This window comes from Ylistrum balloti, unplaced genomic scaffold (assembly GCF_031769215.1).
Source record: "Ylistrum balloti isolate Yb309-2 unplaced genomic scaffold, AGI_CSIRO_Ybal_v1 Utg371890, whole genome shotgun sequence".
Classification (NCBI taxonomy): Eukaryota; Metazoa; Mollusca; class Bivalvia; order Pectinida; family Pectinidae; genus Ylistrum; species Ylistrum balloti.
Genome location: NW_026782932.1, coordinates 37,027 through 56,929, shown reverse-complemented (window position 1 = coordinate 56,929; position 19,903 = coordinate 37,027). Strand labels below are relative to the sequence as shown.

General features: G+C 35.1%; 1 protein-coding gene across 1 annotated transcript; it reads right to left on the bottom strand.

The window, feature by feature from the left end:
* Nucleotides 1–9,240: 9,240 nt before the first annotated feature.
* On the bottom strand, nt 9,241–18,683 carry LOC132563877 (C-type mannose receptor 2-like). The gene is made up of 14 exons (XM_060228639.1): nt 18,620–18,683; nt 17,689–17,846; nt 15,770–15,900; nt 15,499–15,626; nt 15,115–15,284; nt 14,739–14,866; nt 14,314–14,441; nt 13,808–13,974; nt 13,163–13,284; nt 12,738–12,862; nt 11,692–11,870; nt 11,158–11,291; nt 10,758–10,903; nt 9,241–9,317 (listed from the first exon to the last, which is right to left on the bottom strand). The coding sequence occupies exons 1-14, from the start codon at nt 18,681–18,683 to the stop codon at nt 9,241–9,243; spliced, it is 1,857 nt and encodes a 618-aa protein (XP_060084622.1).
* Between the last annotated feature and the right edge of the window lie 1,220 nt (nt 18,684–19,903).

Genomic DNA, 19,903 nt, shown 5'->3' with positions numbered 1-19,903 from the left:
CAGAGCAGGTATATAAAAATGAAAGGTATATGTGAATATCAATCTACTTTTTCACTTTTTATGTTCATTCACAAACAAAGTCAAGCAACCACATTTCTAACAAACATTCATTCAGGCTGAATTGTAGCCATAAGTTCTGCAGAGGCTTCTTTTCCATATGCTTCCTTGTAAAGATTCTTCATATCGTCTGAAAAAGAAAGGGTAATGATTAAGGTTAGAACCTTCTCCGGAGTCCATTATTGCATCCCCCATTACCTCTGAATGAGGGTAAAAAAAAACCCTCGAAATTGGTGAAATTCAAGACCTCTATTCTAAGCATTCTCCTATATAAATACATTGTCAGGATTGAAATATTAAGGGGAACACTGCACATATATGTATTATGTTGTCCTAAATCCAATCCAAACCTGAAAGTGAACTTTGGTAGATAGGATCTCACTTTCAATACCAAGATGAATTTCTGACACCTGACTTTTATGCCATTATGGTATGGATACTTTGTAGATATCGTTATCAGTGTGTTTGGACCAATTTAAATATTGAAATTACTGAATGGCTAAACATGTTGATGATATATATATCGGTAACTTTAAATGTGTGATACACATATAATCCATCAAATGCAAAACAAACATTTCAATGAAAGATGACTATCAATAGCAAACCTGGTTTATTTAGTTTTGATGCTATGGTATTTGATGACACAAAAGTTAGGGTACTTTTTATGAAATTGCTTTTGTTCCTTGTCTCACATTACATATAAAATTTCATTACACCAACATGTTTTTTATGTTTTTTTAGTTAGGAATATGATCCATACAACAAAATGAACTGCTCACTTCTACCTGAGATCAGAGACCTAGACTAAATAACACTGTCTTCCAGATGAATGTATGAAGCATGTGCATTCAGTGAAGAAAACCAAAGTTACCAGTGTGTGATTCCTGTGCATTGCTACTACAAAAATATTATGCACACATCTTAACCCAATGTCAATGGGATGCGAGCAGTTTCATTTTGTCAGAAGTAATTTGTAAAAGAATCAATTTCTACTGTTGTTTCTGTTTTTCAATTAAGGTACTATAACAGTATATAGGGAAGACTAAAAACTGGAACTCAGTCCTAAGTGGAGTAGACTGGAGAAATTTCATGGTTTACTGAAAATATTTAACTTGGTTAAGATGAATTTAAATAAAAGACAGAAATTTGATGGAAAAAAATTTAACAAAGCAAACTGGCATTGTTCATGTAAACTACATATCTAAAGTCCCAGTAGTATTCAAGAAGGGCAGCTCTTAAGTCTTAATTAAGGTGTTATACACCCCAGGAGACAGTAGTCCTTTTATATAGATGTTATAAAGCCAAAATTACCTTTATATTGCAGGAAACCTTCACGTTTCTTCTTCTCTGCTAATTTCACTTTCAATGGTGCTTGTTGTATCACAAATTCTTCCTCAATCTTTTTGTATTTTTCTGTAAGAACATCATTAATTTTGTTTTGAAACCACAGAGATTAAAGATTATTTTTCAAATTACATTATACATTGTTTATTCAAAGTCTGCATGTCGTAAACTTATAGATTTAAAACAAGAAATTAAACTTTAGCTGTCAGTCATGTAACTCCACTAAAATTGAAATCAATTTGCTTCAAAATATGATATATTATTAATACAAGAGGCCAACAGATCTTAATGGTCATCTGAATACAAATACTGACAGTAGGGAGAAGGGTTATCTTGAATACTTTGAAATCTTTCTAAGAAGCTGTTTTCCATGATGCAAATGGTAGTTTTGGTGAGAAGAAGGTAACTTTAACAAGTGTAACCTAATTTTCAACAGTTGGAGATCAATCCAATTGGTACAGCTTGAGAAGTAGTTTGAAACAGGAAAGACTTGATTGCGCAATCATGTTACAAAAAAGCCTCCCCAGCTGCAGTAACGAAGTTTTGACAAGGTAAAAAAATAACAACACTTCGTTGACTACCTTTCCTTAACATCCTCACCAATTTTTAGCTTAATGACACCAGTGGAACTGGAGAAAAAGTTTAAATGATTTTTTTACAAGATGTCAACCATTTTGGATTTCAGAAATGCCCAAAAAATAACAACACTACATCAGGACCATCTCATGATCATTTCAGACAAGTTGGAGCTCAATCCCACCTGTGAAACTTGAGAAGAAGTTTAAAATAGGAGCTGCACAAGAAAGCCATGTTTGCACAATTACTTTACAAAATGGCCTCCCTGGCTGCCTTATTGAAGTTTTGAGAAGGTAGAAAAATATCAACACTTTGTTGGCTACCTTTCCTTAATATTCTCACCAATATTTAACTCAATAGCACCTGCTGAAGTGGAAAGAAGTTTGGTCAGGACCATCTCAAGATCATTTAATGCAAGTATACGCTAAATCCTACAGGTGTTACATAAGAAGAAGTTTGAAATGTTCAAAGTTTACACATGGTGCATGGCAACTGACGAAGCACAATGACAATAGGTTATCATGACCTAAAAATCTTGGGACTTCCAAGAAAATGTTGGAGGATAATGTCACAACCTAGCCTAAGATAATCAGTACTCTGGACTAGTGAACAAAGATGAAATATTTTACTATGGATATGTCTTTTTATATATGCCTGATACTCACTTAACTGGTATCCACCTGCAACAACACCTATAAGGAAGGCTGTCCATCTAGAAGCCTGCAAACAAACAAATCATGTTTATTTAAAGGTAATTATACCTGTAATAAGGAAATCAAATACATGAAAGTATACAACAATACAAGGTGTGGCACAGCATTGTATTATTCATGTTATCAGAAAGATAATAGAAAAATTGAACAGGATTCATATTGACCTTCACATGTACCAGTTGAATCAAGAGTCCCCAAGGAATTGGTCCTCAGACCAACATAATTTTCATACTACTTAAATGACATGTCTCCGAGAGTTTCATCAAAAGATTTTTGACAACACCACTATTTACTATCACTTTTTTGTACTAAATATGATGATACTATCTTGCAAAAAGATCTTAAACAGACTAGGAAGATGTAGAAGATGGAATGTCACACTGTGACATCCTGTAGCATCCTTTTGATCACTAAAGATAAAAATCCCTGTTAATTACAACTACTTGCTCCACAGTCACTGCCTTGAACATACTGACAAAGTCAGAGTGTAACCAAAACCCTGTGAAAGAACATGCTTATAAAGTATTGGTGTGTCCAACCGTAGAATATGTGGGACCTCTACCAAGAAGGAAACACGAATAAGTAAGATATAGTCCAGTGTTGGGCAGCCATGCTTGTATCAAACAGGTGACAAGGTGTCATATTGTGGGCTGCAATGATTAGTGATTTTCATATCTGAAGATCAACTTTGTAATTGATTTGTAACTTTACTTTCTTTGCAATTGTTCAATTCCCAACATCAATCACTGTCACAAGCTATCAACAATCCATAAAAAATTGTAATTAATATACAGGAAAATAAATATTAAAATAATGAAAATAGTCTCAAGGACTCCTCATCATTTCTGTATAGCAATTCAATAAGATAGTGAACACCCATGAAAGATTTACCCTTCTTTTTGACAAGGCCTACTTTCACAGTCTTCTGGTAAGTTAACATCAGTCAGGCTTATTTCTATGTTCACAACATGACCGATTTCAGAAGCATTATGTTACATGAACATATTTACGATGGATACACCACAGCAGTTTCACTTCATTGGATTTTAAAGTCTATTTCAAATTAATAAAGTAACAAAAGTTGCCATCAGTAACTGATGGATCAGACCTACACTCAACATGATTTTCAGGTTTAAAATTAACAATTACTGAAATCTTTAATCAATGAAAAACAATTTAAAACAATGACCTACACATGCTAGCAATTGTCTTGATAACTGTTGCAGTCCTAATCGTAAAAGTTAAAGCGTTCATGATATGATGTTTGATCTCATTTTGACGTCCATCGCTGACAGACTAAAGGATGCAAGTCTGGTCAGGATGTTAAATATCACAACAACGTATGCACTAATATAGATCTCTGTTTGACACCATTATCATGACAGAAAAGACGCTTGCATCACCTCCCTTACAAACTACAAAACCTGTAAAACCGACTCTCGAAATCCTACTTCCCTAGACTTGCATCATGACTGGAAAAATAAGTCCAAACAGATCTGCTTACTTCATACTTTGTTTTCATACAAGGCTGAAATTATTGAAGAACTTATCAAAACAGGTCACAATGACCTTGCAAACTCATTTAATTTCACCTTCAGATATATTGATGACGTATTTGAATAACAGGAAATTAATTGACTGCATCTATCGCATAGATCCACAAGAACTTAAAATCCTAGATACAACAGACTCTTCTACATCAGCTGCTTATCTTCTTTTCCTACCATGATTTTCATGTAAGAAGTCGTCAACTGACCGACAAACTCATAACACAAGGGTTCAAAAGTTGCAGGTTGATGAAAATTATAAGACAGTTTTATGGTGCCATAGTGATTTCATTGAAAAATGTTCTATTCAATTGTGTGACATGAAGCTGGATGTATTTGATGCTTGTAAGTTTGCAAATTGGTTCCGTTGTTGCATATCTTGTTCTCACTTGAGAATGTGACATTACTTAATTGGATTGATCAAAGATTTTGTGTTGTGGACGTAGCAGAAGATGCTTACTCTTCTGCAACACCTGGTCTTATTCTCCTTGTACTTTTTCAGGAGTCTCTATGTAAATCTTTCATTTGTTCATATTTTGCCCTAGTTTTATAGAATTCGAGTTTGAATTGTGACTATGTTGCCATGTTGGTTTATATTCATTTTCATGATATAAATTATTGCTTTCATCTTTATCCTAAAACTATAATTATCTCTTATAGTTTCCATGAAAAACAGTTCTACATTACAGAATATTAACATAATAGTATTTCTAGGTAGGGACAATCATATGGTAGATGTTTGTCATAACGAAAAAAGGCGTGACATTCAATAAAACATGACTTCTTATAATAAAAACTGTCATTTTATAATATCACTCAACTGCAAGATACAAAGAATTCTGGCAAAGGTCAGATTGACAGACTCGACATTTCGAGAGTGTACTCAACCTATAAGACAGTTGTTATCGGCCTCGTGTTTCAAGGACAAACACACGGCAATACACTCTTGCCGACTCTGTTTTGAGCGACCGAAACTAGTATGCACCTATTCTTTCCAGCTTGAAACAAAGTGGAGTATTTCAGAAAACACAATTTCTCCAAAATAGTTGTTTATATTGGCAAAAAGAAGAAAACAAACCCGTATCAATGGACTCGGTGCCCTTGGTACGCTGATATCCATTTTCGCGGCCATCTTGGGGAAGTCACCCGGATGTGGTATGGTAAAATCTGAAGATGGTAGAAGGAAGAGGAAAAAAAATCCGGAACGTTTGATGTTGGTCATAAAGCAATGTCGATCATTTGCTTAACCCCTGTTATAAGATATCCAGCTTAGTAAACATTTTAAAAATTAGTTGTATATTGAAGTAAACTGTATTAGATATACTAAATTAGATTGAATAAATTAAATATCTTAAATGACAACTTGGCTTGCCCGGCAGATTGAGTGAACACTAATTTCAATAGATGACGCGTACGTTGCCTGTAATTTTCACCCGAAAGTGTCAATTAGAAATCTGCATAATTCTTCTTAAATAACCTCAATAAAACCGATGAATCAGTCTGAACGGCGGACCGTCGCTTAGTTTAAACAAGTAACTTGACTATCATCTGATTTTCCGGAGATTTTTCTTCATCTTTCTGAGAATATGTACTTTTCAATAAAGACGTATTATTGACGACAATCACAATCTTTCTCTCTTATTTTACACATTAAGAAAGTTGGCAGTTATGGGTGTTGATTTTTGCTTTTGACGTCAGAAATATTTCGCCATGCTGGACAGAAGACATAATAACTTATAATGACGTATAATAAATTGATGAGTTCACTAATAAGTGAAGAGAAAATACTTTTATGTATTCTTTTTCTTCTTTTGGTAATCTCTGCCATCACAAATATATACTGATGTGATGTAAAGAGAGGTGAACAAGGTGAATATATTCAAAGAGGGGCTTTTTGTTTATTTATTTTTTTTTCAAACTCAATCATTTCGAAATGCACTTATTCAAGAATGCCAGCGAAATCAGATAGTGAACAAATGTCGGGTATTTACGAAGGCCTATTAGTGTCACTTTGAAAAGCGAAAAAAAACCTTTTTTTCTCATTAAAAAACGTTAATTATCTGGTTATAACGAGTTAGTTATCTCGTTAAAACGCGTTAATTATCTCGTTAAAACGCGTTAATTATCTCGTTAAAACGCGTTAGTTTTCTCGTTAAAACGCGATGGTTATCTCGTTCAAACGCGTTAGTTATCTCGTTAAAACGCGATAATTATTTTTTGGTCCTGTCTTTAGGCTAGAAACTAGCTATTACATTTGAGAAGCAAACATATCAGTTAACAAGTTAATTTCTCCATCTTCTGACTCCCTTCATCCGATAGCTTCTTCACGAAAGAAATAAGCGAATTCATTCCGAAGCCTGACCGTAAACGTCACATCTCTCAGATAGATAACTGTATAAATAACGCATTTTATCTTGTTTTAACGAGATAACTAACGCGTTTTAACGAGATAACTAACGCGTTATAACGAGATAATTAACGCGTTTTAACGAGAAAAGAAGTTTTTTTTTTGTTTTTCAAAGTGACACTAATAGGCTTTCGTAGGTATTACATATTGTAAATTGTGGAATTAAATTTCTGTCCCACTTCCGTGAAACTAATATCACTTAATTATTTTTACATGATATCATTGTGTATCACTAGATAGGCAGCGGATATTGGACGTATGTTAAACAGATCCGCTACACCAGAGCCAAATAGCTTAAAAATCTCACCATATTTTCAAATATCGCTACGTTGTTTGTTATTTTAAACATGAACACCCCTCGTTAGGATGGTTTTATAAGTTTATCTGAATTTAAAGTGAAACAGCACCATGTATGCAAATGAGTGTACACACACAGGCGACTTCATGAAACACCTATCATAAATACACCGAAGGGAGGATGAAGTCAAGCCTTCAACCGTTACTATGTCAAAACTTGACAAACTAATTAAATATGAAACTGCATTTCATCCGATATTTCCGGTCTAGGCTTGGTCGGGAACTACGTATTATAAAAGTAATGAAAAGGGACTGGAAAGTTTAGTTTTAATTTACAGGTAATTGGAACATCGAGAAATGTTGATTTACTTATTATCTTTTCATTTTCTATTTAAGTTTTTATCATTGCAGTAAAATGTTTTAATCAACTTGTATATCTTTCATCAAATGAAATGTGATTAGCCAGCAATTATTTAATCCCACGATGAGACTTTGTAACGACTATACATAATTCATAAAAAATGTTAAACACATATTGAAGGCGTCATCTTTCACTGTAATAAAAAATTATCTGTCTTTGAAATAATTAAAAGTAGATGAAAATGAGGGAAAATTAAGACCATTCGATGCGGGGTCTTGTCTATTTTGTACCAAAACTCTAACAATTTGGTTCCAATCGTTTGTGCAACTCTCTCAGAATCAACATCCTGTCAGATGTACCACCATCTACAACAACAACGAAAAAAGAAATGTCTGCACAGCAATCTTGGACCATCATCTCAGGTAACTAATGCAGTACTGCTGAAAAGCCATCTTGGTTCTTCAGATACCATCTTGAGAGCTTTTCTTTCCAATAAAAGGGAACGGCATTACGTATGTATTATTGTGAACTATACTGAAGCGTATTTCATGAAAAATATGTCCAAATCAAACATGAAATATACGGAGAACGAAATCATAAAAATGATCACGTTTCTGGTTGACAACATCTTCATCGAGTTCGGTGGTAAGCTCTTCCAGCAGATTATTGACATACCTTTGGGAACAAACGGTGTCCCTCAGTTCGGCGATTTGTTTCCATACAAAGCTGAATTTATCGAAGAGCTTGTCCTTCCAATATCTAGAAAATTATTGACCTCGTTCATCGTATATACTCACCAGAATTGGAAATGAAAAAAAAAAAAAAAACACGACAGACTCTTTCTACATCAGCCGCTTATCTCGATCATTTCCCACATCGAAACCAACACGGAAACCTTTTCAACAAGCTGTATGATAAGCGTGATGAATCCAAGTTTCCTAACGTATTTTTTTCATTTCTGGATAGCAACATCCCTACATCCACAACCCATAGTGCTAACTTGTAACAGATGATTTGATATTCAAGAGCATGTCCCCATTATGCAAGAAGTCGTCCACTGCCGGACAAACCCGTAACACGGCAATCCAAGAGATACAGGTTGATGACAATTACAGGGAAGATTTCTAGTCGCCATTGTGATTTCATTGAGAAATTTTCTATTCATGTGTGTGATCTGAAGCTGGACGTGTTTGATCCTCGTTAGTTTGCCTGTTTGTTCCGTTGTTGCATACCTTATTCTCATTTGAGAACGTGACATTATTTACTTGGACAGACAAAAAAACAAAAGATGCTTATTCTTTCGGAACACATGGTCTTACTCTCCTTGTACATTTTCAGATGTCTCCTTGTAATTTTTGTTGTTGTTCATATTTTGCCCTAGATTAGTTGAACTCGAATTCAGATTATGATAATGTTGACACGTTGGTATTTTTTAAAAGCGTAGAAAATCCACGTCATATGTTATGAAAACCACATTTCTTGTTATTCCAAAACAAGACGTGTATACTATTTTCTCCATAATTTAAATAATTATCTTGGCATTCTAACGTAAATAAGCAAATTGATTTAACAATGTTTCGTGTTAAATACTACATATAATGTAGAGTTATACCACAACAGAAAAACATGTCAAGCATTTATTTCTTTTACAAATATTACACAGTACTGTATATCGCAAAATCTAAACATGTTCTCAAAGCAAAAATATTGCCCTTGACACATGCGCGTAAAACAAACCATAACATGGTTATATACAAAATTACAATGTAATGTATCCCAGCGATTGACAATATTTTCCTTTAAAATCTTATTACATATCAAAATAATACGCATTACTGACGAACATTTTGTGTTTCTTTTCAAGTCAGTATCAGATCAGATATGAAAAATATAACGAATTGTACAGAAGTTTATACTTCACTACTGTAGTATATTTCATATAAATCCAAAGTTATTTAAAAGGGAATAAAGAAACGGCAGCATCATAAAGACTCCACTGTGTAGCGATGAACCTGTAACAGAAATAATATTTCATTTTCTATGTTGGTTATAATTACTTGATAGAGACGAATCGATAATGATTCTCTCTAGATAGATAAAATATCTCTAAAATTATCGAAGACATCCGCATAACACATGACACAGAACAAGTACTACATTTCTCACAACAGATAAAAATACTCACAGATGAATATCCTACCTTTAAACCGGTAGACAGTTGATAAGGAAGGCCACAACGATAAAGTAAATAAATGTGGATAAAAAGATGCGTAAAATAGATCATACATACAGTGTGTCAATATTTTTCCACAACGAATAATCGTAATATACCAACCATAAAAAATCTAAACAAGAAGTGTTATAAAATAAAAAAAAAAAAAAAACGTAACACGGAAGTCTGTGAAAATCAATTCAAAATAGAGAAAAGAAGGTTTCAGAATATTTCGGAGACAAAGGTTAATAGAACAAGGCCACAAAGAGATATGTTTTTACCCACACCAAGTGTACCATACTGAAGTTTGTCTTAACTTACAAGTATAAACCGAATGATCTGAGATTTATGGTGTGTATATTAGGTTGTGAAACCCCAAACAAACAACTCAACAAACTTTGTTTTGTGTATCTCGATGTTTCTTTGTCTTCCGGCCACTTAATTTACTCAACATTCCCCCTCCTCATTTTCCTTATTGGGTTATAAGGGTACCTATATGTTCGCTGATCAATTCCTTTTTCATAATGGAGGTGGTCAATATGTGAGATTAAACATCAGCCTATTATGTTTATCAAATGGAATAAGAGATCTCCATATGGACGAAAATGGGTACGCACATTAGCTGATCATCTTGCTTTATTCATCATCATCATCATCATCATCATCATCATCATCATCTATAATCGGTTCCTAGTAGTATTCAGCTACATGTATCTAGTATTCGGCTACATATATCTAATATTCAGCTACATGTAGCTAGAATTCAGCTATAGGTAGCTAGTATTTAGCTACATATATCTAGTATTCAGCTACATGTATCTAGTATTCAGCTACATATACCTACCATTCAGCTACATGTAGCTACTATTCAGCTATAGGTAGCGAGTATTTATCTATATGCAGCTAGTATTCAGCTACATGTATCTAGTATTCAGCTACATGTATCTAGTATTCAGTCATATGTAGCTAGAATTCAGCCATATGTAGCTAATATTTGACTATAGGTATCTAGCTTTCATTTGCATACATCTAGTATTCTGTTATAGGGATCTAGTAATCTGCTTTATGTATATTGTATTCAGCTATATGTAGATAGTTTTCAACGACATGATAACCACAATTACAGCTATTTTAACTCTTTATTAGACAAATGAAGCAGCAGTCATGAATACATGTTATCAAATACTTGGGAGAAAGATAATCGTGCAGTTCCGGATACTACGTAAATGTTCTAATTTACCTGCAGACGTATATTGGAGTCCTGCCGCCATTTTCTCACATAGATAGAATGCAACGTTGTTACAGTTGACGTCGTTGTATCTACCACTGTATAGCACCGTGCAGTAGTCTGTACCGCCGGAATTATCAGGTTCTCCGCCCCATGGACTGTAGTACAGGTATTAATGAGTATTAGCATTTCGAATGGGAAATAATGGTAATTGAAATCAAACAAAGGAACACGAATCACTGTGATGCCTCTAACAACTAATATCAAAATCAACATTTCTTATCTTGCCAGCCACATTTTGACGAGAGTGAAATGTCCTTGGCATACCATAAGGAGGGGATTTTCCTACCACAACTGCCTGGCGTAAAGGCAGCAAAAGAATGACCTTCACTCCCGTTACAGTGATACGTACATGACATTTTTCTTTACAGGGTTGTTGAAAGCCGTATCATATTCCCAGTATCCCTCCACCTTTCTGTCGTTCAGACCAGTCCACCACCCGGTGAGAGTCACGGACGTGTTCTTCAGTGCATTTGCAATAAATGCCTGTTGAGACATTTAGAGACATTATTTTTCGTGCCACATAAGAGGATAGATTGGTAAATGGTGACATTGAAGAGAACCAATAGCACCAGTTAAGCAATAAGTGTACAAAGTTGAAAACTGCAAAATTAAATGAAAAAATGAAACTACTGAAATCGATTGAAGTAGTCGTCTCTTTCTGTGGTCCAATCTTTGATATACAATGTTTATCGTGATCAAACTGAAAGAAGTTATTAATTAGCGTATATACGTAAAAAGTAAGTTCATGCATGTCACATAACTTAAACGTTTAAATAATTGCAATATTCATTTTTATTGAAGTGTATTTTCAGCAGTGGTAATAGTAAAAGTAACTTACAAAAAACTATAGGATTTGATTATTATGTATCTAAATCATACTAACCGCTTCATCTTTAGTATTGATAGCCAGGAGATAACCATCCAATGGCTCGCTTATTTGCGCACACTTGTCACGTGCTCCCTGCCACGTGGTCATGTCAGCGTCAGTGATATTACTTATTAAATAACACGTCAGCATATCGCCGGCTGTCCGTGTAATCCATCCATTCGGGCAAGGCTGGTCTAACACATACAAATGCATGGATCATTTAGTAAAGGACAAGACATGCAAAAGCATACTTATTTCCCCACAAGGGTAAAACAATGAGGAATACCAAGTACATTCACCCTGCAGTTATAGCAAGGCAAGGTTGAGACATACAAAACAGATGTAACTGCATCGATCATCCGAGACATACATATTATAGTTATCTACCTACCAGGACCAGACTCGTCTGAGACATACAGGATATAGTCATCTTCCTACCAGGACCAGACTCGTCTGAGACATACAGGATATAGTCATCTTCCTACCAGGACCAGACTCGTCTGAGACATACATATTATAGTTATCTACCTACCAGGACCAGACTCGTCTGAGACATACAGGATATAGTCATCTTCCTACCAGGACCAGACTCGTCTGAGACATACAGGATATAGTTATCTACCTACCAGGACCAGACTCGTCTGAGACATACAGGATATAGATATCTACCTACCAGGACCAGACTCGTCTGAGACATACAGGATATAGATATCTACCTACCAGGACCAGACTCGTCTGAGACATACAGGATATAGATATCTACCTACCAGGACCAGACTCGTTTGAGATCATACGAGATAAATAAAATAATTATCTTGATGTGACACGTTACATAAATTGTCTGTGAAAAGAAAACGAATTTGTTATTCTTTTTATCATATGATTAAGTTTGCAAACATTTGAACCTCACATCGACGGTCTCCATTAACACTGTAATGTTACAATTTAATCAGCGAGTGTATAATGTCCTGTTATTATCTACTGATAAAGTGCAATATTTGTGTCTTTTGTAAAACTGCTTTGTATTCCAGGTTATCATATTGTATAACAAACAGTTGTACCTTCAGTCTGAGCTTCACAAATAAATCCTTGATTGGCATAACATGATAAATCATTGAAGATTCCATCATTGGCGATCATACCACAGTCTTCGTTACCCATATTATTTGGCTCCTGGTTCCAGATGCTGTAACAGATATGGGAAGATATTTTCTGATTAAGTCACATTCCTGCTGAAATAGCATAGTTTAACATAATCAATCGCAACCATGGATGTCCTTGACCCATGCTTTAACTAGCAGATGGTAATCATTTATCTTTAAACTGTTTACTTCTGATTTCATATGAACAAATGGAGATTTTTAAACCCGTTCAGAAATCCGCAAAAGACAAACAAAAAGCTCTTTAAATCATACGTGGCTTTCAACAGAAACAACATGTCATCTGCAGGAGTAATTACAGCACACCTCTTATATAACAAACTTACACTAGACTCATATTAGCCTTGGTATCCATGTTCCAGATCCAGGTCCCTGAACTCGGTTGGTACATCAAACCGGTCCAGAATGCGTAGGAATCATAACGAAGAGTCTGTACACGGAGCCAATCCTACAGAAGGACAGACTTGTAATTATATAGGCATGAGAATGTATATTACTGTAGAAAATTAAGTCCACCTTAAAAGGAGGTTTACAGAACGTCGTTGACGTGAAATGATCTCAGACATCATCGAAAATCGAATTGATATTATCATTTAATGACACTAACTAAAAGTTACATATTAGTATTAAGTTGCATTCCAAGTTACGTGTTAACGATAAGACCACTGATAAATCGTGATATTTCCTGTAGGATAAAAATGTAATGGAAATGATTAACGCAATGATGATTTATCAAATCCTTTCATCGCGATCGTACATATGCACTGAAAATTAGATACAGCACCGCCAAAGGATTGAACTTCATTATACAGCAGGCCCTTCCTTGAGTATTTAGTGGTGTTTAAGGGTCTGGATTTTTGGAAGGGTTGTCCAAAAAATCACGAAAGTAATACCGCCTTTTAGTTCGTTGCGAGGAAGCCATCGATATTAATTATATGGTTAGGAAATGACGCTTGAGAGTTTCTTTATACCTCCTCATCTTTGGTCTCGATCTGGATGAGGCGACCTCCCATCTCTACACAGGTGGAGGCAGCTGTCATGTGATTCTGTGGTCGCTGGATGTGGAAGTAGTAACACTTGTGTCCTGCCCTCACCCAGCCGTTCGGACATCCCATTTTGTTTGTGTATTTGGAGTCGTCTGAATGATAGAATATAGAACCGGGGTAATGATTGATGAAATAGGAAAAAATGGTTAAAAACTGTTTATAGAAATAAATAATCATACCCATTTAACACAACTGCTGGCATTATCAAAACTAGATTTAACACACAAAATACAATGTATCATAAACGTCGATGATGTAGCATTATCACAATATGACTTACATGTACAGCAGCTTCCATAAACACATTCACCACGCATTCATAAGGAAGCCGACCCTAGAAGACCATAGCTGTTGATAGGGCGTTTCCAATATAAAACCAAAAGTATTGAACCAATTTCACGAAAGTAATATTGGGTTTGGATGATACACACCTATTCTGGGTGTTTGACATATATATTTCTCAAGTCTTGAGCAATCAGCGTCAGCGAATCTGCCATTGTCATAAATCAATGCGCACTGTTCTGTTCCTCCAAGATTATTTGGTTCCACTGTCCATTCACTGATAAATAAATTATATCAAAGATCATTTGTTGCCTCGACAACACATATACACAAAAACAGACATGTTTTCGCAGTACCGTAGTTTAGCACTATGCGCTTATTACAGGTTCTGTTGTTAAATTATGTAATTATTTCCGATATGCAAATTTGTTATTGCGTTAATTTGTCAAAATACTTATAAGGAGCACGAAATTTCAAACAAAACAATTAATACTCCATGTAAATAAAACCTATACGGTGACAGATCTATGTTTGTGATCAATTAATAGAAGAACATGTATGTCTACGTATGTACATGTTGCTCTGATTGACTGGTGAACCGTCGTCCCAGGTCCAGGTGCCCTCCTTTGCCTGATCAGTCATCCCAACCCAGTACAACTGGTCCGTCATCTGGATCTCGGCTAACTGTGCTCGGATGTAGGCCTAGATCGAATGCAACGATTTAAAATATATACATGCATCTTAGTTTTGTCCTCAATCCATAGCAATGTTCAAACTCATAAGTTATGAAACTAAAACATCCGATCACACGAAACAGACATCGTAATGTCATTTATCATTCTTTGTTTTTTTTTTTATTATTATTATTTATATTCAAATTTACTTATTAATTGTCAGAGGTCATTAAAAATAAAAACGATTTTTAAAAAGTATGAATAAATTTCCAAAACCTGCTCATTGGCAGTTTCCAGGCGCAGTAGGTTAGCGTTACTGCCCGGGTGTTGAGTTTTACAAATGTTTGAGGCGTCGCTCCAGGTAACGATGTTATACTCGTCTGTTAAATCACTGACGTAGTAACAATTTGTTGTCGTCACAATCCAGTGAAGTGGACAACCACTGCCTGGAGAGAAAAAAAACAATATTGTACCCAAATTCTTCGTTTTACACAACATACTGTAATCAACCAATTGGTAGACCATCTAGAAAAACATAGTTTAAATATATAATCGTCACACTAGCTATTGTGATGTAAGCTCGACATTTTCTCAAAGTAGTATCTTAATAAAAACATATCATTTGGTGTTAATGAGTGACACTCGTCACTATTAACTCACCTCTCGGGTTATATTCACATATATAGCCGTGCCTTTCGGAACACTTTTGATCACTGAGTGTGCCTTGTATGTTAAGGGCGCCACAATTTTCGATATGGTGACGGTCGTCCGGTTCAACGTTCCAAACCCTGACGACAAATATAAATATCACCATAGTAAAGAAATGGCTGACATCAAGTTTAGAGATATTGAAGTTAAAGAGGTCAACACATTGGAATGAATTGAGAGGAGCGACAGAGATACCACTGGGTACTTAACAAAGCTAACTCACACAGCAGTAGGATCGGCCAATGTTTCCGAGTCGTCTTTTCCCCAGGACCAACCTCCCGGGTGATTATAATCATTCAGATTAGTCCACCATCTCTCTGACGTCATGTTTGCAATAGACAGCGTGAACAATTTCTAATATATAGAAAATATACAGACTAAATAAAATATAAAATGATATTCGATACAGGATATGTGCCTTCCTGTCCTTCTAATTTAAAAGTAGTTTTTGTATCATTGAAGTAATTCTGAATTCAGGTTAACTTGGACTTCTCTGTTCTTATTTCATTCCGAAATGTCTACAGATTGTAATGTAAAGTTTACTATGTGCTAAACCGTAGTATTTCCCCTCACAGATCTAAAGTAGTACAAGTGCTGTGACTTTCTAAAACACCAAAAAGGGAATTTTTATAATGAATCCTGAGCAGATATTTTAAGGAAACAAAAATCTTTCATATTACCGGTCATTTCTACTCTGGTAACTTGTTTCTGTAGATGTCTGTAATGAGGACCTTCTTTTCCAAACATACATGTATATTTGTGGATAGTTTTCGGGCAAAAACAAATGTGTTCAGGATGGAATAAGGTGGAATTATCTTTATGTAGATACACGCGTTCATGTCAGTGGAACGATTTTTAACCAACAATTAATACATTAATGACAACTAACTAATCCTGCTCTCGGTTGATTGGTTTTTATTTCCAATAGTGATTAATTGGTGGAGTTTTAACAAGACCTTATTATAACCGGTATGGCAGAGACCTTTTTTTAAATCAGTCAGTGTAGAACATCTCTAGACAGTGTAGAAGGTATTAACCATAGCGTTCGTCTATATAGACCATTCCACACCTGTCGATTACCTGGATCTATGCTATTGACAGAAACAGGTAAAACGCTAATCTATCTTTTCTGCTCAACGTAAGGTCTTCTCTATTGAAATATAATCAAATGTTCAATGCCAGTTCTTTCTTTGAAGAAGTCACGCAGCACCAGTGATAGGTGGAGCATGCAGGCGTGTACCTAACTTCTAGTATATGACCGTGAATAACAACAATATATTCAATGTCAAAATAGTTATTATGTTTGTTGTAGCTCAAGATTTTCGCTTTGCTTGAATCTAATTTAATTTTTTTTTACATTTTTAAACAGCAAATGTACATTCTTCTTTTTACATTGCGATAGAATTGTGAGATATTTAAACATTGAACTGCTTTCAGCTGACATTCATACGCTATGAATTTCGACTGGATAAATGCGTATCCGTATGGAACGACTCTTTGAATTTCCCCTTATCCTGCTGGCAATGTAAACTAAAAGCAGTTCAAAGCTTACGTTATTGCTTCAAGTTTCATCATATCATGAGGGAAGACAATCTCATTTTGCTTCCATTACTTGAAATACTGCAATATCTCTACGCTCTTGGCAGTTCAAGAGCTGGCAATACATAACTGACTTTGGTAAGGTTACGTCGTAGCAATGTCATACAATTGTAAATACGTAAAGACTTATATCGTGTAACCTGTACGTCAGTTGGTAGAAATAAGTTCTAGATTTAATCATGCTTTCCTATTGGATCTCATCATCACAAACGACATGTTTTAAAAGTAAATGAATGACAGAAGATGACAATATAACTATTATTATTATGTTCCTTTGGTAAATCACATTTCTATAATCTAGACTCAACTTACCATTATCATACATGTGTTCTATGTTAAAATTTTGTCTTCAAATATCTCTACCAACTGTTATCATATATTCTAACAAGTTATTCGATTAGAAACAAACATTTTGATTACTTTTCAAGACCTTAAAATATACCAAGCAATTTCAATACCAAACTATCGTCTCAAAATAGACAGATTACCAACACCGATTGCCAGTACAATGACAGATAGAAATGTACTTGACATGATCGTTACCCTGTCGGCTGCTCCGTTAAACTGAAGCAGAGTGGCGCCAAATTGGCGACAGTCCGTTGTTGCCTGGTCCCACGTGAGTCCATCCGAACTGAAGAGGTAACAGTTACCTTGAATTTGAATCCAATTCCCCACCGGGCATTTGTATCCATTGGTGGCACCTGACATTAGAAAGTTAAAATGTACGAAACAAAGCTGTTCCTTTTTATTCAAATGATGAAGGACAGAAACGGAAGATCGATGGCATTGTAATAAAAACCCAATGTCAAAAAGAGAGGAAATATTTACAGCTTCTGCTTCATCTAAATAACGTATTGATCAATCAAAGAAATGAAAAATAACATTGAAGATATGTAATCATTTCCCAATGAGACAATAATGGTCACCAAAAAAGGGTACATTAATCTCCATGAACCTGTCATCTCTCAAAACCATCGAGCACATCCAACCATTACTCAATGAGACAATAATGGTGACCACAAATATTACGTAAATCTCCATCAATCTGCGCCCCCAGTCACAACTAATGTTGTTTTATAAAATTATGTCGCTAGCTGTCGACATATATTAGGAAATATCTATAGTTGAAACAAACCCTTAAATATAAAATGCAGTTTGAAAGAATATATTCTAATGTTAATCGAGGACAGTATCGGCCAAAGTTTAGCACATCAGTCATACGAAATGACAAAAGCTTAAGAAGCATGCAGGATTGCCAGAACATCGAAATAACAGCATAGGAAGACACCGATACAATAGGGAAGACAACATCGCAATTCTCAGATTTCACTAAAGCCGGAAATGAAACAGATTAATTGAATACGGTTAACGAATGGAAACTAATCTCGCCCACTCTGTCCAGGTCGACGCTTAAGAAAATTAGCTTTGGACTGTAAATATGCATGAAAACAGTCTATATCAAAATTATACATACTCAGCACAAGGTAGAATGCCAGAGAGACATACTTCATCCTCATCTCCGCGTGGGTATCCGCCATTAGGACTGTGATGTACTGTACCCAGCGTTTATCAGTGACTAAGCACAGCACTTAAAGTATCAGCACTCTTCTGTAGACCTTTCAAAATTATTGATATTGTAGCATAACTCATTGATATGAACAAAACTTAATCAGTGATGTTGGTGGCATATAAACAAATAAACATTTGGTTTATATGGAATGAAACTCTGGTGTTTAAGAGTTCCTGTAAGGAACTATTCACTATTGGAAGCTGACAATACTGAAAAGAGATTTTAGTTGAGCAGAACGATATGAGTGTTATCGTACAAGATCAGACGGGTACATCAAATACTACACAGGCTACTTTGTGACATAGTGTTCTAACTCCGTTTATCTAAAACAAGCATAAGTACGCCGTATATTAATACTTCAAATATTTATGTGTTATATTTTTATTTTATCATTGTTCGATAAAGAGGATCATATATGAATGTCGATGTAGACTTAATAAGGTATTTATTAAACGAATTCAATAATTTGAATAATGCACGAGCCTTTAGACGATTAACATATAAATGATTTCACGAGTCTGATGAAAACATTTGCGCGAATGTAAGATTCTATTCATTGCATTACCCGTATTTCTGAAAAATAAGCGAAAATTTCACAAATTTCTATGCGAGCGGTACGTTTTCACTACCGAGACAATTGCGTGACGTTATTGCACGTGTCTTTTTATGATTAAGACAAAGTGTATTGCATAACACAACATGCCAATAATGTGATAAAAAATATAATTTATCAGTCTGTATAGACTCTACATCAAACAAGTAAACACCTATTTTACTACGCTAGGCTTTTACAGAAATGTGTCACTAGCTAATATCATTATCCAATATTTCTATAATATGAAAAAGTGCAATATTAGGGATAGAAGACCACAAACATTTTCCAGGGTGACGTAGGATACCGTAAAGGCCGTGGCTAGACTGTCTTTTAAACACCAGGCAATTAGACAATTTGAGAACTGACCATAGTAATTAATAACTGTGTTATTCTACCTGTTAACCTCACCTTGGTGAAACACGAGGATCTCTATAAACATTTTGCTGTAATGGACACAATGGAATTGGTTTTTTTTCTGTGCGAATTGCGAAGAACAATTAACGAAATGGGTCGCCAGTGCCAGCTGAAGCATATGGTAAAGCGGCAATTAGTCATTAACAATGCGTTAATTTGTCATCAACCTTGCAATTGGT